At 48.1% G+C, this 20,084-nt stretch overlaps 2 protein-coding genes across 8 annotated transcripts in view; one reads left to right on the top strand and one right to left on the bottom strand.

The window, feature by feature from the left end:
* Window positions 1-530: 530 nt before the first annotated feature.
* LOC139633147 (uncharacterized) lies at window positions 531-5,788 on the bottom strand. Of its 3 annotated transcripts, none has more exons than XM_071498634.1 (8): window positions 4,967-5,788; window positions 4,678-4,799; window positions 3,902-4,040; window positions 3,414-3,535; window positions 3,069-3,179; window positions 2,811-2,917; window positions 2,324-2,413; window positions 531-1,061 (listed from the first exon to the last, which is right to left on the bottom strand). In XM_071498634.1, exons 1-8 carry the CDS (start codon window positions 5,061-5,063, stop codon window positions 863-865), a joined length of 987 nt encoding a protein of 328 aa, XP_071354735.1. In that variant the 5' UTR covers window positions 5,064-5,788; the 3' UTR covers window positions 531-862. The 3 variants fall into 3 exon arrangements, with proteins under 3 accessions (XP_071354735.1, XP_071354736.1, XP_071354737.1); XM_071498635.1 differs by having other exon boundaries at window positions 531-979; window positions 2,323-2,413; window positions 4,967-5,784; XM_071498636.1 differs by having other exon boundaries at window positions 531-976; window positions 2,323-2,413; window positions 4,967-5,774.
* Window positions 5,789-5,851: 63 nt separating this feature from the next.
* The window catches only part of heatr4 (HEAT repeat containing 4), a 15,159-nt gene continuing 926 nt past the window's right edge, over window positions 5,852-20,084 (top strand). Inside the window, exons 1-12 of one of the 5 annotated variants that reach the window (XM_071498616.1) lie at window positions 12,877-13,335; window positions 13,511-13,606; window positions 13,722-14,219; window positions 14,345-14,422; window positions 14,495-14,706; window positions 15,491-15,595; window positions 15,679-15,797; window positions 16,161-16,344; window positions 17,305-17,374; window positions 17,489-17,678; window positions 18,169-18,247; window positions 18,668-20,084. The exon at window positions 18,668-20,084 is cut by the window's right edge and continues 926 nt beyond it. In XM_071498616.1, the coding sequence (XP_071354717.1) occupies window positions 13,727-14,219; window positions 14,345-14,422; window positions 14,495-14,706; window positions 15,491-15,595; window positions 15,679-15,797; window positions 16,161-16,344; window positions 17,305-17,374; window positions 17,489-17,678; window positions 18,169-18,247; window positions 18,668-18,829 (1,692 nt within the window). In that variant the 5' untranslated portion in view covers window positions 12,877-13,335; window positions 13,511-13,606; window positions 13,722-13,726 and the 3' untranslated portion in view covers window positions 18,830-20,084. Of the gene's footprint in view, window positions 6,412-12,564; window positions 12,843-12,876; window positions 13,336-13,510; window positions 13,607-13,721; window positions 14,220-14,344; window positions 14,423-14,494; window positions 14,707-15,490; window positions 15,596-15,678; window positions 15,798-16,160; window positions 16,345-17,304; window positions 17,375-17,488; window positions 17,679-18,168; window positions 18,248-18,667 lie in introns of those variants that run through there. The other 4 variants (XM_071498619.1, XM_071498615.1, XM_071498614.1 and 1 more) reach the window with 4 other exon arrangements.

The raw sequence follows: 20,084 nt of genomic DNA, 5'->3' as shown, positions 1-20,084 counted from the left end.
CCCTCTGACCAGGCCCCTGACCTGGCCCCCTCTGACCAGGCCTCTGACCTGGCCCCCTCTGACCTGGCCCCTGACCTGGCTCCCTCTGACCTGGCCCCCTCTGACCTGGCCCCCTCTGACCAGGCCTCTGACCTGGCCCCCTCTGACCTGGCCCCTGACCTGGCTCCCTCTGACCTGGCCCCCTCTGACCTGGCCCCCTCTGACCTGGCCCCCTCTGACCTGGCCCCCTCTGACCTGGCTCCCTCTGACCTGGCCCCCTCTGACCTGGCCCCCTCTCACCTGGCCCCCTCTGACCTGGCCCCCTCTGACCTGGCCCCCTCTGACCTGGCCCCCTCTGACCTGGCTCCCTCTGACCTGGCCCCCTCTGACCTGGCCCCCTCTGACCTGGCCTCTGACCTGGTGCTTCTGTCATTTATGTTTGATCATATCCAAATATAATCAGGTGTAAACGCTTTAACTCACATATGAACATGATACATGTTGAACTGCAGATACAAGGACATTCATCAGTACGACTCCTCCTTTAACGACAGGTTTTAAATTACGAATATTTTAATCAATTTTATCAATGAAATAAAAATGTTGTTTTCAGCCTCTCAAACATGAAGCTCTCCTGATTTTCTCTGTTTCAGACGACATCGCCTGATGATCAGATCAAAACAAGACAAATAATCATTAGTTGTGTCCACAGGAGGAGTTAGACCTGATTACAGCCAGACCAGAACAGTCCAGACTGGACCAGTTCAAACCAGTCTCAACTGGTTCAACCCAGATCAGGAATCAAATTAAACTAGTCCAGTACAGACCAGACCAGCACAGATCACTTCAAACAAGTTTGGGAATCGAACTGGTCCAGACCAGTTTACATGACCCGGTACAGGTGGATCTGTCTGAGGGCGTCCGGGTCTGTGTCTCTGCCCAGGTACACGTCGTAGTCCACGGGGAGCTCCTCCACCCAGCCGGGCCGCAGCGCCTCCTGCTGGACACAATGACAGTCACACAGGTCGATGACATCACTGACGCGGGAACAGTGTGGTCGCCTGAGAACTGGTCTGAAGACCCGAGGACCCAGAGCGAGTGATGAGGTGTGAGGAGGGTCTTCAAAAACCTGCTTCTCTGGTGAACAGGTCAGTGCCACAAGAAGCCTGCAGACATCAAAAACTACAACTCCCAAGGTGCATTTCACTACCGATCAGCCAGTCACAGAGCTGTGAAGCGTGTTCCATTTCCTGTCACTGAGCAGAACCTCACCTGGCAGACACCTGTAAGTACTACAATACCCATGATCCTCAGCTGCTGTTGCCATGGAGAAGAAGCCAGTTAGAGGGAGAATCATCGTTGCCGTTGGTAACAAAACACAGAAATGAAAAGTGAACTGATTCAGGCCGCAGATTCCTGCTCAGTGATTGGATGGTTAGTGAAATGCACCTTGGGGGTTGTAGTTTTTGAACGTCCACAGGCTTCATGTAGTCTTTTCACCAAAGACGCAGATATTGTCTGACAGAGCTGCTGAGGTTTTGCTGTGATGACTGAAGCAGCTTCATTATGGTCTGTGAGGCTTTTACTGCAGCGGGTTCAGATTCTACACACACGGTTTCCTGGAGGGAAACACCTGAAACTGACCAACAGTGATATGTGTGTGTGTGTGTGTGTGTGTGTCTGTGTGTGTGTGTGTGTGAGCCAACCTCTCAAACATTAGCAGCTAAGCTAGCAGCCAGTTTGGTTTGATGGAAGCTGTGCTAACTTAGCTGTCAGTGTGTCACATGATCAGGTGATCTTTTTATTATTGGACGACCAGACTGAGAATATAGTGACACAGCCAGAACAAAATATGTGCGTGTTGTGTTGCCATGATTTTAACTCTTTAAGTTCTGAAATGTTCAAATAACATATCGCTCTCTAAGCTAGCTCGTTAGCGTCTGTGCTAAAATAACTTGCTGTTCTTCTGCGTCTGAGAGAGCCACCTGTGTGACTGAGCAGTGATTTCTGCTTCTGTCCAGACCCCAAACAGCAGCACAGAGATAAGGCAGAGACATTTCAGATCATCAGTGATCTCTGCAGGAACAGTTCGATTTCAGGAACTGAAAGAGTCACAGAGGAGCAGGGAGGGGTCTAAAGACAGAAGAGGAAGAACTCCACCAGTAAAAATGTGTGTTTGCTGTTTGTGCTTCTCCCAGATGTCTGTCGATGTTGTTATTGAGGTTTTATTCCTTCTGCCTTTTGTGTTTCTGTTTCAGGTTTGTATTTGTGAATCAAGTGTTAACAACATGACAGAAACACGACGCTGTGCAGCCTCCTGGTGTGAGTTAGTGTGAGTCGTACCTGCAGAGCGCTCAGACTCTCCTGAAGACTGGGAACAGTCACCAGCAGAGATCCAGTCTTTGTGAAGTTCTGCATGATGAACCTCCACGCTCTAAACACACACACACACACACACACACACACACACACACACACACACACACACACACACACCTGGTCAAACCAGTATTTTAGTATGAGGCCTCATTTGATTCGCTCTTGTTTGCCTTGCAAAAGTTTCAAATTAAAAGTCCTCTAGTATTTCAGTGGACGGAAACCCTTCCTTTCTGAGTGGGGCTTTTATTGTGAAACATTTTCAGATATACCATACACTCTGAGGAGGAACCCACAACGACACAGTGTTGAACGCGTCATCATCACGATGCTGAATTTATTCAGTGGCTAATTGGCTCCTGGTTTTTATCTGAAGAAATATGGTATTTGTGTGTTTGTGTATATTTCAGTGTTGTGTGTGTGTGTGTGTGTGTGTGTGTGTTGTACGTCTTCACCTGACTTGCTCGTCGGGCTCCATGAAGTACTCGAAGACGTTGTTCATGACCAGAACGTCAGTGTTCTGCAGCAGAACGTCCTGCGTGCAGACGTCAGCGTGGAGAACCTGCAACAGACCAGAGTCGCATCAGAACCAGGTTCTACTGAGTCCACTGCTCAGTGTCTGATCTACGACTGTCATCAGTCTCACACACACACACACACACACACACACACACACACACACACACACACACACACACACACACAGGGCCGACCTGCACTCTGTCGTTCAGTCTGTACTTGTGCAGCATGTTGTTCTGCAGCCTGACGAACTCCTCACTGAGTTCCAGGCCGAGCAGACGAGAGGCCGAGCTGTACACATGACCCTGAACACACACACAATAACACACACAGTAACACATGGATACACAGTTTCACATTATTCTCATACAAATGTTTCCTGTTGGTTTGTGTGACGTTCTCTGCACTAACAGAACGTGTTCTGAACAGAGTCCACATCCACGACTAAAGCCTGATATTAGTGAGTTTTTGTCCAGTGTGGAAGGGGCTAAGGAACGTATTACTGTGTGTGTGTGTGTGTGTGTGTGGTGACCTCTGACCCCGTACAGCACAGCTCCCAGTCTGGATCCGACGTCCACCAGCGTGCAGCCGCTCAGGTCTGGGAGAACACTCTGGAACAGGAACTGAAGCTCGGACACTGAGAACGAGTGGGAGATGAAGTCTGCAGGGAGACCAGAGGACCCGGTGAGGAGGGGTCTGATGTGGATCAACACAGGCTGCGGTGGTCTAGACCTTTTCAAACAGAGCTCCACATTCATCTTTGATTCCTGTTGGTATTTGATGTTCTCTGAGAACAGTAAAGCTGCTCTTAGTGTTTGAAACTGAGTCGATTGTGATGCTTTGTTCACCTCAGTGTGGAAACTGAACGAGAGCTGGGGGGTCAGTGCTGCGATCTAAACCTGTGGTGTCTGTGTCAGGACAAAGCTTCCCTTTTATGTGTGTGTTAGTTTGGTTGTTGCTGGCGATGAGCAGCTCAGACCAGCCTGTGTGTGTGTGTCTGTGAGTGGGGGCGATGCGTTGGTCCCACCCAGAGGCGCGGTCCTGAAGGAGCCACAGGTGAGGCAGTAGGTCCGGCTCATGGTTCCCTCCTCACACAGAGAGTCCACCTGCTCGTCATCATACAGGAAACTGTCCACGTGAACCGTCGGCCGCGACCGCTGCTGCATCTTCAACACACACCATCATCATCATCATCACCATCACCATCGAACATTCAGTGTGCACTCACTGAAACTGTGTCTTCATCAAACCTTTTGCAAGTCACAAGAAAGTCTAAGTCTTTCCAGTCCAGAGCCAAGAGCCAAGTCCTGAAGTTTGCTTCAAGTCATACTGTGATCTGCACCAAATCTACTTTTAACAAACCAGCAGGAAAACACTAAATTCACACATCATCATGGAGGTGTATTTATTGATTTGTTTTTTATTTATTTATTTGAACATGTTTGTTGCTGCCTGCTGATTTTCTTTTTTTTATCATTTTAATGTTTCACCTCGAGCTCATTTTTCTCAGTCAATCAATTCATTATTGGAGAAAATAATCAGCAGATGAATCCAAAATGAAAATAATCAGTTGTTGCATTGTGATGTAAATGCACCCGTCACAATAATCCAATGACAGAATCTATTCACAGGACATTCCTCTGCATTCAGTGCTTTTATTTTGAAGACTTGATGAGCGTTTACCTGCCTCAGGTTGGTGACAGCGAGCTGACGTCCGCACCTGTACTTTACCCAGAACTTCAATCTACTGCAGTTTTCTCAGCCATCTGAAGTACTTAGTATTATGTAGTATCGGTGTAGTACCTTGTGGTGGGCCGCGGTCTCGGAGGGTAACATGGCGTCCAGAGGCAGACTGGCTCTCAGGTCGTCTGCAATGCTCTGCAGCATCACCCTCCTGTTGTCCACCAGCAGGTCGTCCAGCTCCTCTGCAGGACACACACACACACACACACACACACACACACACACACATACATACACACACACACACACATATATATACACACACACACACACACACACACACACACATGATGACGTCAGAAAACAGAACACGGACCGGGCCACGTGCAGCGGGCAGGTGAGGGTTTACCTGAGGTTCTGATCCAGTCCAGGAGCCTCGGCAGCTCGGACGGACTCACTCTGCTCAGCAGCTGCTTCAGCTCGGACTGAGCTTCAGGAAAGTTCATGTTGGATCAGTGACTTCCGGCAGGACTTCCGGCAGGACTTCCGGCAGGACTTCGGCTTGTGAGCGGCTCACAGGAACTGCTCTGCGGGTTAAGGTGGAATCTGCAGCCTGACGTTTATTTACCTACCTAGCGACCTAACATCGGGTTTTAGCGCTAATTCACCTCCCAAACTGATGCGCACATGTACAGATCTTACGTAAACTCAGGTGTGAGACAGACGTTCACATAAAATAATCACAGTCTCTCTCTGTCCCGCAACTGTTCAGACGACCTTAAGAGACGCAGTTTTTTTCCTCCAAAACTTTATCGACTCTAACAGAGACAGTTGAATTTCTTTGACTCCAGCAAACGTTTCACACAGTCGGAAATGTATTTGAAATCAAAGTGAGTTGTCCGGGTTCAGTCTCTGAGAGTCTGAGCCACGCAGTCCACCGACAAATAAAAGCTGATGTTGGAGAAATAATTAGTGTTTGGCGGGGTCGTCTATGCCGCATATAAAAGCAGCTCCCGTTGCTTCAGAGAAGCTCCACAGCTTGTCTCTCTCCCGTGTTTGTCCCAGTACAGATGAAGTGTTCCGGCCATTTTCATTTTCTGTTCTGTCGCCATGGCGCCGCGGAAGCTGCCTCGGTGTGTTGCTGCGCACTTTTTCACCTTATTTTCTTTATAAATCCAGTTTCTGCCTCGGTTTCCGGAGCTCTTTCACCAGAGAAGAGCTCATTAACATCAGAGAAACAGCTCCAGAGGATTTTTCCCACCTTTCTCGACTCATCTGTGGGATTATTGGACATTTTGGTCAGAGGTCACTGACCGTTGCTCTCGCAGTGAAACGCCGGAGGAGAGGAAAACGTGCCGGTGCGCCTGCGCGTCTCCGCCGGCGCGCACTCCGCACACCTCTCCCAGGTATCTTTCTCTCCAAGGTGCGTTCACTGCCCAACAAGCTGGATGAACTTCAGCTACTGGTGCAGAAGAACAGAGACTTTTCCTCATCTGCCGTCCTGTGCTTCACGGAGACGTGGCTGTGTGGATCGATCCGGACTCTGCGCTGGAGCTGGCCGGCTTCCAGCTCTTCAGAGCGGATCGCGACACAGAGCTGTCCGGCAAAACCAAAGGTGGAGGAATCTGCTTTTATGCAAACAGTGGCTGGTGCAGAGACGTGACAGTGATCCTGCAGCACTGTTCTCCTGACCTGGAGACTTTCATCATAAACTGCAGGCCCTTCTACTCCCCCCGTGAGTTCACCTCATTCATCCTGGTCGGTGTTTACATCCCACCACAGGCCACAGCAGATACTGTGTGGAGTGGACCAACCCGGACTCCGTAGTTATTGTCCTTGGTGACTTTAACAAAGGTGACCTCAGTCATGAACTGCCCAAATACAGACAGTTTGTTAACTGCCCGACCAGAGAGGGGAACACTCTGGACCACTGTTACCCCACAATCAGTGGAGCTTATCCCGCCGTCCCCCGGGCTGCACTGGGCCACTCTGACCATGTCATGGTCCACCTGATTCCCACATACAGGCAGAAACTAAAACTGTGTAAACCTGTTGTTTACAAGAACCTCCAAGAACCTCCAACTGCACCAATCACCAGAACTAATTCCTTGTATGAGGAAACATACTTGGCAATAAAACTGATTCTGATTCTGATTTAGCGCAGATCTGAGCGGAGTTCGCTGTTAGCTCCGTGCTAAGGGTGTCGCTAGCTAACAGGGCACTGGGCTCCAGGCACCACAGACTGAAATGTCCCTACTGGACCAAAACAGACAAATGTTAGTATGAAGAGAACTGCTCTAGATTTCAGTTTTTTATTTACCAAGTATGTTTCCACATACAAGGAATTTGTGCTGGTGGTTGGTGCAAACAGTAACATAAATAGACTTGGGGTAAAATATGAGTAGAATTTACAAGTTAAAAATTAAAATAAGATTAAAATAAAATTAAGATAAAAAATATACAACAAAGATGTGGGATATTTGCAATAATGATAAAGACATGGGGAATGTAGTGCAAAAAATATAGACAATGTAAAAAATATATAAATATAATCTGTATAGATATTTACACTGTGCATGTAATGGGAATGAGCAGTGGTTCTATAGGGGGGCAGGGGGGGTCAGCAACAGTGGGGCTCTCTAGCCTTGTTGATGAGGCTAATAGCAGATGGGAAGAAGCTATTTTTGTGGCGAGAGGTTTTGGTCCTGAAGGACCGCAGCCTCCTGCCAGAGGGGAGTGTCTCAAAGAGTTTGTGTCCAGGGTGGGAGGAGTCAGCTACAATCTTCCCTGCACGCCTCAGAGTCCTTGAGGTGTACAGGTCCTAATCATCTGTTGATGAACATAGCAAATGAACAAGAAAAAATCTGTTGTAAATACAATTTTAGAATATTTAAATGATTAACAATAATAAAAAAAGACTGTTATGAGGCCACATAAGCAGTCAACCCTGAATGAGTGCAAATACAGAACAAATACAGAACAAATTCTGCTCCTAAATAGCTGCCACCATTTCTTCCTGCCAGTTTCTCCAAGGCTTCAGCCTCTAGTCTCTGGCATGGTTGTTGGTACTTGCCCATGAACACACTCTGTCATTACATCCAGATTTTCAGGTGTTGCAAACAAATTTAATTTTTGGAAAAAATTAACCAGAATCCTTAATACATTTATTCTACCAGTGTATACACTCGCTTACCTTTTGGGCTCAATTGACAAATAATATAATCTGTAAAAAGTAAGAATAATCTCAATATTGAATGTAAAAATAGTCTTACATATTATGTACATAATAAATATGGCACTGAATTCATGGCAAATCTGTTGATCTCATATGGTAAATTTCATATACATAAATGCAGAGTAACTTTATAGTTTTTTTTAGGGGAATTCAGAGAGAACATTAAGTCTCTTTATCTAGAAGAGAGAAGAGAAATAATCCTTAAACCTTTTTTGTCTCAGTTTTATTGAACTGTAGTTCGTTGAGTCAATATGCTTTTGCAAATGATTTCTCATTATATCACTTTATCTCCTTTTTCATTTTTAAAAAAAAATTGTTTTTATTTATTTTATTTTATTTTTTCATTAGTGAAGATGATCCTGCTGAACAAAACCTGTCAGGATCAGAAACTGTTGCTGGTTTTCTCTGATCATCCAAAACACAACGGAGAAATCCTATTGGCTGTTTGTGGAGGGAAGCAGGAGGACGCTAACTTCCAGGTTGATCTATAAGAATGTGTGATCCAACCTGGATCTAACGAATGTTTAACCGTCACAACTGATGCAAATAACTCACAAAAGACATGAAGGAAATATAGGTCATTAGTTTATTAAACAATATGGCGAAGCAGTATGAACTCAACAAACATACAAAAAACAAAGGTAAGAATAAAAAGTCCAGAGACTTGTTGAAGCAGGACACAAAGCACAGTCAACATGTTCTTAAACCACAAGGCTCTGAATACACAGAGAACTAGTTAACCAATGAGACACAGGTGGAAATGAAAAAACACAAAGAAAGGAAGTTAAATCACAACACACACAAGAACATGAATTTCAAAATAAAACAGGAAATGCTAAACAGACCACCCAGGAATTCCACAAGGAGGGGGCACATCATGACAATTAGCAGCAAAAGAGGAGGCCAGGATGGCTGCACTGAGGGAGGAAGAGGAGCAGAAGAGTCAGATGATGAAGGAGAAGATGGAGGCTCTGAGCAGAGAGATAGCAGCTCTTTCAGACACAGTCAGAGCCACAGAGGACGAGCTGAGAGCTGAAGACGTCTCATTCCTGCTCAACTACAAGGCTGCAGTGGACAGAGTCCAGCAGCGCCCCCTGCTGGATGATCCCCAGCTGGGCTCAGGAGCTCTGATAGACCAGGCCAAACACCTGGGCAACCTGACCTTCAACATCTGGAGCAAGATGAAGGACATGGTCTCCTACAGTCCTGTGGTTCTGGACCCAAACACTGCTGGTCCAGGACTCATCCTGTCTGAAGATCTGACCAGTGTGAGACCAGGAGAGAAACAGCAGCTTCCTGACAATCCAGAGAGGATTGATTCTTACTGCTGTGTCCTGGGCTCTGAGGGTTTTAACTCAGGGACTCACAGCTGGGATGTTGAGGTTGGAGACAGTACAGGCTGGGAACTGGGTGTGTTAGCAGAGTCTGTGGAGAGGAAGGAAGACATTGACATTGGAATTGGAATTTTGACAAAAATATTAAAATACACAAATAAAAACACAGTTGCCACACTGGCCTGTTCCTGTGAGCGAGCTCTTCCTGTTTCCTGCGGGTTGAGAGTTGTGGTGGCAAAAATGTTTTACCTTGTTCACTAATTGAAAAAGAAGATCTTCACGCGTCAGCTGTCTTTCTTGAGTTTAATAAACATTCATGAATGGAGTCACACAAACACAACTGAACAGCAGTACAGTCAGTGAGTGAGAGGCCTGAAGATGTTTCCAGGGCCACAGTCTTACAGAGATGAGATACGATCCTCTCTGTCACCTGCTTGCCTCTCCCCAGACACAATGTCCCTGTAACACACAGCTCTGTCTCCACCGAGGTCAGTGAGACACCCTTATCATGAGCAGAAAGGCAGGCGGGCAAGACCTTCACATATATTTGTCTACACGTGTTTGTCATGGCGAGGAAGGCAAGGCCATCCTGACATCTTGTCTCCATGTGCTCATCATCAGCTCATCCAGAGTTTCTTTCATACTTCAAAACTTCATTCGAAATATCCACACAGTCTTTGGTTACACAGTTTTGCATAGACACACATGAGTTATACCAAAATTTCCCATCACAGAGTTTACTGGTGGTGGTGGGTGGTGCAGCATTTAGAGGACAGTGTGACCCAGTTTATTTATAGATTTCTCCTAAATGCTTCACATGATGCAGCTTAGCCTTTTAGCTAGGCTGCTTTAGCCACTCAGTCGCTGCGGGGCCCACAGCTGGAAACAGCTGTATGGACAAAATAATTCAGTTTGAAAGGAGCTAAATAAGGTGTTTGGGTGACACGGAGTGATTTTATATCTACCTGGGGAGACGCCTCTGTGTGGGAAACACCTCATTGCAGTTCAGACCACCGGTCTGTGGTCACACTGGAGGGTGTAACCAGGCAGGGAGAGCAGTCGTCTGCAGGGAGCTCCAGCTGTGGTACCACCCCCGGTCCACAGCTGGTCTACGCCCTGCACAGCGTCACAAGCCGGGGACACACCTGAGTTCATACGGTGAAACATTTCTCAGCACATCTACAACTTCAGGGGACGTGGATCAGATTAAGAGCTTTTCCTGGGTAAAGAGATTCGAGGAGACGTTAACGAGCTGAACGACTGAATTTATTTACGGACAAAAAGTTTCAAGGTTTTTAGTTTGTTGTGCTTCAGTCGAATGATTGATTGATATGATGGAGGTCCAGGTCCAGATGTTCGGCCCTGATCCAGATGTGACTGCTCTAACATCAGGTGTGGCTGCACTAGAAACGGGACGTCTCACTCTGGCGGATTTGTTTGAACTAATGAAGCACAACAGTGTCCAGTTTGCTCGCCACTGCCCCTCCCACTTTCACCTGAGTGACAGCAGGACCAGTTTATGCTAACAAGCTGGAGTCAGGGGTCAGAGGTCAGAGGTCAGAGTCAGGTGATGACAGCAGGTGAGCGCACCTGTGTGGCTCAGAGAGGAGCAGAGGGGCGGGGAGCGGAGCCTGGTGTTGGGGGGTGAGAGTGAGCCTCTGGCCGCTCCCCGGTCTGGAGGGGGGGCTCCTGAGACGGACAGTTGTAACACGTGTTAACGTCACTTATTGTGTCTTTGGTTTTAAAAGCGACTGAAGCGACTTTCTCTGCACAGAGAGCCGCGGTTCCCAGGGGCCCCGGGGCCCCGGTGCTGTGTGCCGGGCCCTTCACACGCCGAGGACCACGGGGCCTCGGCGTGACCCGGGTTTCGGGTCATTGCCAGTGTATTGGCGGGAGAGCAGCTCAGCCCCCCCCCGGTCTGCATTCACCCAGGGACCGGAGTGAAGCGGGTGAAGCCGCTTCTCGTGTCCGGAGCTTTGATCCGGTCCGTGGCTCCGCCAGCCCCCAGCGGGGGGGGGGGGGGGGGGGGCGTGTCACCGGCTGTATAATCAGTATATTACATATAATGTAAAGTGTTCTCGTGTTCAGCGGTAACTATGGAGAAACTTCTAACCGTCATTTAAAATCGACTTGTTTTCTACGAAGCAGTTTTTCATAATTTTTATAAACTTCAACTTAAAACCAGCGTTCAGTGACCTGCTGTCAGACGGGGGGGGCTATATGTCGTGTTCAAGCTCTCACTGGTTGTCAGTGAAAGTAACAGCAGCGCCTGTAGGTGCGAATGTGTTCATATTCATATCAATGTTGACATTTTCAAAGAAAACACACGTCTGCACCGACACGCTGGGGCTTTTATTTAGAACGACGCCACCGGAAGTCGCCTTGTCCTGCAGGAGGCGCTGTGGTCCACCACAGAGCAGCCGATGATCACTGAAGATGTTCCACTGGAGGTTCTCACAGAAACACAACAACCTGCTCCCGAGTTCAGCCTCTGTTCTTTACTGAGTCAGTCCCCGGTGATGATCGACACATCCGATGTTTAACTGACCCTGGAGCCTCCTGGAGCCTCCTGGAACAGCTGGAGCCTCCTGGAACAGCTGGAGCCTCCTGGAGCCTCCTGGAACAGCTGGAGCCTCCTGGAACAGCTGGAGCCTCCTGGAACAGCTGGAGCCTCCTGGAGCCTCCTGGAACAGCTGGAGCCTCCTGGAACAGCTGGAGCCTCCTGGAGCCTCCTGGAACAGCTGGAACCTCCTGGAACAGCTGGAGCCTCCTGGAGCCTCCTGGAACAGCTGGAGCCTCCTGGAACAGCTGGAACCTCCTGGAACAGCTGGAGCCTCCTGGAACAGCTGGAGCCTCCTGGAACAGCTGGAACCTCCTGGAACAGCTGGAGCCTCCTGGAACAGCTGGAGCCTCCTGGAGCCTCCTGGAACAGCTGGAGCCTCCTGGAACAGCTGGAGCCTCCTGGAGCCTCCTGGAACAGCTGGAACCTCCTGGAACAGCTGGAGCCTCCTGGAGCCTCCTGGAACAGCTGGAGCCTCCTGGAACAGCTGGAACCTCCTGGAACAGCTGGAGCCTCCTGGAACAGCTGGAGCCTCCTGGAGCCTCCTGGAACAGCTGGAGCCTCCTGGAACAGCTGGAACCTCCTGGAGCCTCCTGGAACAGCTGGAGCCTCCTGGAACAGCTGGAACCTCCTGGAACAGCTGGAGCCTCCTGGAACAGCTGGAGCCTCCTGGAGCCTCCTGGAACAGCTGGAACCTCCTGGAACAGCTGGAACCTCCTGGAACAGCTGGAGCCTCCTGGAACAGCTGGAGCCTCCTGGAGCCTCCTGGAACAGCTGGAACCTCCTGGAACCTCCTGGAACAGCTGGAACCTCCTGGAACAGCTGGAACCTCCTGGAGCCTCCTGGAACCTCCTGGAACAGCTGGAACCTCCTGGAACAGCTGGAGCCTCCTGGAGCCTCCTGGAACCGCTGGAACCTCCTGGAGCCTCCTGGAACCTCCTGGAACCTCCTGGAACAGCTGGAACCTCCTGGTCCTGGAATTCGGTGCAGAGTGAGACATCAGCACTTTCCCCGTTCTTTGGCGGGCTGAGCACAGCGCGTTGCCATGACAACCCAACAGCGTTATCACCGACAAGTAAACACGTTTCCTACACCTGTCTGCTGCAGCTCAGCCTCAGGTGAGTCAGCGTCACCTGTCCAGGTGACTCAGGCTCAGGTGTGTGTTAAAGACTGAAGCGGTTTAAAACTCTTCGTGTCTTTGTCGAACCTGTTGGTTAAAGCGGAAGTGACGCTGAAAGTCCGTTTCAGATTCAGCTGATTTATTTATTATTACTTTTAAATTATTTTGCCTGTTTATTGTTTAGTTTTGGTTAATTAGCATTTCCATGTGTTTTTGTTGGTTCACTGGGTAACACTCAGGACCAGAGACTAGGTGGGTAGGGAGGCAGGTGTAGGACCATCATGCACCTGGGTGGGTCAGTGGGTTTTTATCAGAGCAGGATCAAACAGGATCCTTCAGAAAGAATCAAAAGAAAAATTCTTTTCTCTGTGTAAATCACATCAGTGGCCTTCAGACTGAAGTTTGTTTGAAGACAGACGGTCACTACAGTTGGATTAATCTGGTCCAGACTAAGTGTTTCTGACCTGGACCTGGACCTGGACCTGGACCTGGACCTGGTCTGATGTCGTCTGAAAAGGGGCAAAAAGCTGTAAAAGTTTTGTTTTACATTTTAAATGAAGGTTTTACATAAGGAATGAGTTTCAAACAGTGTTAAATTACAATGTTTACATCAGTGATGTAAATTAGTTATGTTAATGAATGTAATGATGTAATTACCTCTGATGACATCATCATTGTCCACGTGTGTGAATCTGAACTCTCAGATTAAGAATCAGATCAGTGTGGGGCTCAGTATCAAACCCGTCAGACCTGTTAGAAACGAAACGAGAAGCTGTGGACGTCACTGTTCGCGACATCATGTAAGAACTGCAGTGGGAATTCTGGGAACTGGAGTCAGACTCTAACCAGCACCTCAGTTCTCAGATCAGCACTTTTGACACTAGTGATTTATTTTGACCCGCCTTCCTCCTTCAGGTGAGATGGATCCACCCAGAGGCTCCATCGTCTCCACTTTAGCCTCCATTCACTCTCGGAGGTCGCAGCTTCTGTATCAGAGGTTCCTGAGTGACGCCGCCGCCGGCCTCACCTTCTGCCCTGACGCAGAGGCGGAGCTCGGCGCCAACAGAGTCTCCTACAGCCAGGCAGACTACAGCCACTTATTCAGGCCCACCGGAGCCCTGAGACCAGCTGCCAACAGGAGACTTTATAGACCGGCTCCCAGGCTGAAGCACCGACAGACTCTTCATCAGTTACCAGAGTCCAGATGGTTACCATGGTTACTGGACTCACCAGAGTCTGCAGGTCACCCCCCACCACAGAGAGGACTGCTGCTGCAGGACTCCTGCAGGAGAACCAGGGAGACAGAGGTCAGACCGTACCATGAGGTGGCTCAGATCGTCTTCAGTGACTCAGAGTACTTCACACACCTGCAGGGGCGGTCCCCCCCGACCCGAAACACCGGGACCGCCAAGAGTGAGTCAGACCGTTGTCATGTCATCAGTTGATGAGTCAGTGACAAACTTGATCAGATGGAAATGAGTTCATCTGTTGATTAAGAACCACAACAGCAGATGTGTGAGTGCAGATGTGTGTTTCAGAGAGCGTGACCACTGAACCCCTGAGCAGAGACCAGGACCAGGACCAGGACCAGGACCCACCCAGACAACCACAGTCAGGTAAAAAAGCACATTGACCCACAGGTTCTTCTGTTGAACGCAGCTGACACTGGAGGTCTAACACTGCTGCAGGTTCTTCTGGGTCAGATGTCAACAGCTGGACGGCTGCACAGTGTGTGGTCCTGGATGGAGACCAGAGAAGGGGGGTCATCGAGAGACTTTTAGCACAACTCTTCCAGGATGACCAAACTCCCAACACCCAGGACCAACCCCCCAGCACCCAGGACCAACCTCCTGATGTTGAGCTGGTTATTTCACAGATCATCTTCCTCAGCAGCAAAACGGTCAGAGCCCCTGCTGGGTTAGGTCTGGGGTCTGGGGTCTAGGGTCTAGGTTCTAGGGTCTAGGTTCTGGAGTCTGGGGTCTAGGGTCTAGGTTCTAGGGTCTAGGTTCTGGAGTCTGGGGTCTGGGGTCTAGGGTCTAGGGTCTAGGTTCTGGAGTCTGGGGTGCTGTTAAAATGTTCTCACTGCTCCTTGTTTACACTACAGAATCAGATTTAATGACTCAGTGAATAGATTTGTGTTTAAAGACAAACTGAGTCAGAACAAAGATTTGTTCATAACAAACAGCAGATACTGACGTTTAACACTGAACAAAGACTGGGAACACTGAGGACACTGGGATCATTGGGAACACTGAGAACAATGGGGACACTGGGGACACTGGGAACACTGGGAGCTCACTGTAGAACAAAATGACAACAGTAACAAACAGCTACACTCAGAAAAGGAGACTTGAGTCCACTGGTTCAGGGTCAGTCTGAACAGTGAGTTGGACTCTTTCCTTCCTCAGTAGTCACCATCTTGGTTACGTAGCAGAAGGGGAGGAGCCAGCACCGTGTTTCCTGTTCCTGACCACACCTCATTTAAAGTTTAACAGTCTCACCAGCTTCACTCTGGCTCTGCCTGAACAGTGAACTGAAAACCTTGTTTGCAGCTGATGGTCAGTGGGACACTGAGCTTGTAGACACCTGTGACCGTTTGTGTTTTTAGGGTAAAAGTCTCATATGAGCTGCACAGTGTCAGAAACAAATAAAACTCCCTCAGTGACCCGGTCGTCCTCCTGCAGACCCTGGTGCGTCCCCTGCTGGCCGAGCAGCTGAACAGCTCCGGATGGAAGAGCAGACTCTTGGCCTGTAACATCCTCTCCAGGCTCAAAGGGCCCGTTAACAAGGTCAGGGGCCCCCTGCTGATTATCAGGTCAGATAGTACAGAGAGGTTACACTGGTGCAGCTCAGTGAAACTGTTGTGTAACAGGATGTTGTGCAGAAGCTGATCCACCTGATGTGGAACGACCACAGTGAGCAGGTACGCCTCGCTGCTGCACACACACTCATGAAGCTGGGAAAGGTCCAGGACGTTCACAATCAGCTGAGGTACTGCACTGTAGCACACAGGAAACAACACACGCTGGGTATGCTGGGAGCTGTAGTCCCTGGGTCCTGGCAGCTGCTTCTAGTCACATTGAAGTTGTGGTTGAATGGATCCTTTAACCTCTTTGATTCTCATCAGTGTTCAGAAGCTGCTTCCTCCATCATGTTTTCAGTCACTTGAAATCCTTGTTGCAGCTTCATCACACTGTTGTTTTTTATACTGATGTTTGTGACAAAGAAAGAACGTGTAGTGAAATGCTGCAGGGCTGTCGTTCTAGTTCAGTACAAGCAAATATGAGCAATAGGTCTGAAGCATGTGAACAAATATCTAATGAATGAATATCTAAGAGGTGCTGTTGGTGTCAGGATGAAGCTGGAGGACAGGTGGGGGCTGCAGTGCAGGAACGAGGCTTTGGATCTGATCCACAGCCTGAAGTTGACGTCGGAGCAGCTGCTGGAGTCTCTTGTTTCCTGCCTCAGAGACGAGTCCCCTGCTGTCAGGAAACAGGCCTGTGTGTCGGCTGCGTCTCTGCTGCTGAAGGACGAGACGGTAAGACATCACAGAGGGTTTACAGTGAAGCTCTGTCACTGAGCAGAGGAGATGAGCCATGGGATCCAGCAACCACTTTCCCTGGAGACGTTTCTGAGGAGCTCAGGAACTGAACCTGTTTTATCCATCGGATATCAATCGGTCTAATTTCTTTGATCTTTAAACTTCTTCTCAAAAGACTTTTAAAGCTCCTTTGTGACCAGAAAGTTCCAGGAACTATGAAACCTGAGTTTTCAGTGTTACATCATGAAGACTGAACAAATAAGATCAGATAGAATCTGTCACGTTTTAAACATGAGGAATGGTGTTAATCTGGACGATCTGGAGTTTAGTGTTCAGGGCAGATGAACTGAGGTAGAAGCCTGAGTCGACTAAGCGAGCTTCTGTGCACAGGAAGTCTGAATCTAAAGAAGACCAGGGAGGCATTGTTGTTGGATGAAAGGATGAAAGTTTTACTGGATGTATGAGTTTCAAACTGGGGCTCAGGAGTAAACGTAAATGTTAGTGATCTTCAGAAAGACAAATGTTCAGGTGCAACTTGTCATGGATGGGAATTCAGAATTTTAGGTTATTTTTATGATTTTGTATCTGGTCAGAGAAATGAGCACATTCTGAGATCCCAAAGGTGATCTCCTTCCTCTGTAAAGGACCTGTTTGTGTTTCTGTTGCTACATAGTTAGCATTAGCATTAGCAGCTGCATCAGACTTCATTCCTTTACTCACCAAGAGGAAACAAACCCTCTCATTTCTTTTCTACTGAAGTTAGCATGCTAACCAGCTAGCTATCTGGTCAGCCCATCTCGTCATTTTCTGATACTGAGTCACTGTCGCGTCCAGTCTGTCCTGAAGAGGTAGCTGCTCAGAGGACGTGTTAACATCTTGTATTGTAAACGCAACAGTGACTCAGTAGGAGGTGGTGTTGCTGTGAGATACTGATAATTTGTTTTGGTTTGAATCCAGGTTGAGAGTCATTTACTGGAGCTGTTGGAGAACGACCCGGCACGGGAGGTTCGACTGTCTGCCATCAACGGTACTGACTGTGTCTCCTCCTCTACCACAACAAGAACAGAAGAAACAACGACAGTTTTACAGGATCTGAGATCCACCACCTTCATTCAGCCTGAGGCTTGTGTTGTTGTTGCAGCTGTGGGTGCGTTGGGTTTGTCATCACCAGACGTGCAGGAGACGCTGCAGTGCTGCGTGGAGACTGAGGTGGATGCAGAGCTGCGTCTGGCTGCCTGTCGGCTGCTGCAGAGCGTCGGCATTCCTTCAGACAAACTGCTGGACTTCCTGCTGCAACAGCTTGAGGCTGAATCCAACAACCTGGTCCTCAGGTAGGAGAACTGAACCCTGACTCTGTGGGAGTCAGACTATCTGCTGAGGAACCAGAAGAGACCAGAAGAACCAGGAGTTCTTCATGACTCTGGCTGTGTGTCTGGACCGGTTGTGCTGCTGCAGGATGAATCTGGACCAATCAGATACTTCCTGATGATGATGATGATGATAATAATAGAGAAGAACCTAAACATCTAAAGTGTCTAAATTGGAAGGTTGTAGAGGTCATTTAGAAGGCTCAAGAACTCTTGGAGTGGTCCTTGAAGAGGTCCTGGAAGTCCTGCAAGAGGTTCTGTGGGTGGTGTAGTGTAGTTTTTACCTACACCTTCAATACACCTGAACAATTTCTGACAGGGAGACAAAATGTTGGAGGCTCGTGGTGAAACATCACTTCACTGACACTCTGGGTTATTTTCCTTTACTTTGTTCCTCATCTGTTTGTTTTAAGATCAAATCGAGATGTTTTCTGTGTTTTATTTGTTCACGTAGGACAATGACAGAAACGCTGCATCTCTGCGACTGCAGGCTGCCGGAGGAACGCCGCGCCACTCGGTACATCAGCCTCCAGGTACTGCGTCTTTTTTTATTGTCTTTTCAAGCAGTTTTTGCCTTTATTGTGTCAAATTCAGGTGAAGAGACACAGAAAAGTCTGGAAGAGAGAGAGGGGATGATGTGCAGCACAAGGCCACGGGTTGGACTCAAACCTGGGCCGCTGTGGTTAGTTACGCTCTCTACCAGGTGAACCACCGCAACACCCATATTCAAATTCACCTGAATTCACTCAGTAACACGTCCTGATCATTTTCTCTCACCTGCTGTTGCTTCGTCTTTTGTCCATCAGTGAAATCTTCAGACTTTTCACCGATTATGACAAAGATTTTAAATCTTTGCATTTTATAACTAAAACCAGTTGAAATGACTGACCCCCCCCCCCCCCCCCCATCAGACTGCTCCCTGAGCTGGAGGTTACCTGCAGGCTGTGTTACAGGTGAAGCGTCTGTGTGAGTGGAGAGTCATCGCAGACAAAGTGCTGCTGCTGCAGAAGCTGCAGGAGAGAAAATATCGGGGACGCCGCCTCCAGCGCAGGACACTGAGCGAGCTGCTGAGTCATCACTACAGGACTGGTCCCAACAAGACGCCGCAGAGCTGATCACTGCTGCTGAGTTACACCTGCTGAAATAAAGAACCTGGCAGTTAGTTTTATTTCTCTCTGGCAGCTACAAAATGTTTCTATTCAAATGTCAGTGGTGGAAGAAATGAGACATTTTACTTCAGGAGAAAAAAACACTGTAAAAATACAGTCATCAATTCCAACTGTTCAAAAATAAAAGTACAAAAGTATCATCATGACATCAAAGGTAAAAGAATCTGCAGAAAATGCCGCCACAGTATTACACAGTCATATTATACAGTCTGTCATCAGACTGATCACTGACACATGAGGTGAAGCTGATTCTTTGTTATTCTACATATGTTCATTACAAATTCATCTCTTTATTTTATTGATTGTTTATGAAATGTAAGAGCAGAGAGAAACCACTGAATGAATCAGCTGTTGCTGCAGACTCTGAACTGTTGGCTGGTTCACATCGTTCATATTGTTTGGTTTAAAAAAAAAAAAATCCTATATTCTCACTTTTTGAAGAACCCTGTTCAGATGTTCTGGAGGAACATCACATTCCTAACTTTGGTTCTTTTTTGTTTGTCTCCATCTGTTTGTTTTGTATGTGACCTATAATTTGTGACCTGAAATGTGGAGAAGTCAAGTCTAAGTATCTGTTACTTTCTTCTTCTGTTCAACAAATTCAGGCAAAAGTTAAATGAATGTGGTTTGTTGTTATTAACCCATCAGCGCCGGTATCATTGGACCTGGCTGCAGAGAACCTGACAATAGGTCATAAACCATGTTGGGAACATGATCCTTTCTGTCTCGTATGGTGCTGAGGTCCTGCTGTTACACATGTACTGAAACAGTCTGGGTCTAAAGCAGCAGCCTCAGCACCGCACCGACCGTCCACCTCCCACTGCAGAGCTTCATGTGGTTTTTTCAGCTGCAGCGTTTTTGAAATTCAGTGTTTTTCTGAGTTCATTGTAGCATCAGGCTCCAGAGGCTGTGAGCTGCTGGGAGCTGATCTGAGCACAGAGGTTTTCACCAAAGACGTTTCTACATGTTCCAGCACTACAACACGTTTACGCTGTGAACTGGGAGAACTGGTGCTGAGGTGGAGCCTCGTGGCCTAATCAATCAATCAGATACTTTATTGATCCCCAGGGGGAATTTAGGTTATGTTACAGTTGCTCCATCAAGAATATAAGTGTAACAGCAAGATCCACACACAACTGCACAGAGAAGATGTCCGTCCAGACTACAACACAACCTGGAGGTTTACACTAAGACGGCTCCA

Source organism: Trachinotus anak, unplaced genomic scaffold (genome assembly GCF_046630095.1).
Source record: "Trachinotus anak isolate AG129_WGS33_773 ecotype Australia unplaced genomic scaffold, CSIRO_AGI_Tana_v1 ptg000015l, whole genome shotgun sequence".
In the NCBI taxonomy this organism is placed as follows: Eukaryota; Metazoa; Chordata; class Actinopteri; order Carangiformes; family Carangidae; genus Trachinotus; species Trachinotus anak.
Note: the sequence above shows the minus strand (reverse complement) of the source record. Positions and strands in the feature narration are given on the sequence as shown.

Coding starts and splice junctions, on each gene's coding strand:
- LOC139633147 (XM_071498634.1), bottom strand. CDS start 5,063: ATGAACTTTCCTGAAGCTCAGTCCGAGCTGAAGCAGCTGCTGAGCAGA. Junction 2,918..3,068: donor GACTGAACGACAGAGTGCAG/GTCGGCCCTGTG, acceptor GGTCTGTTGCAG/GTTCTCCACGCTGACGTCTG. Junction 2,414..2,810: donor GAGCCCGACGAGCAAGTCAG/GTGAAGACGTAC, acceptor GTGTGTGTTTAG/AGCGTGGAGGTTCATCATGC.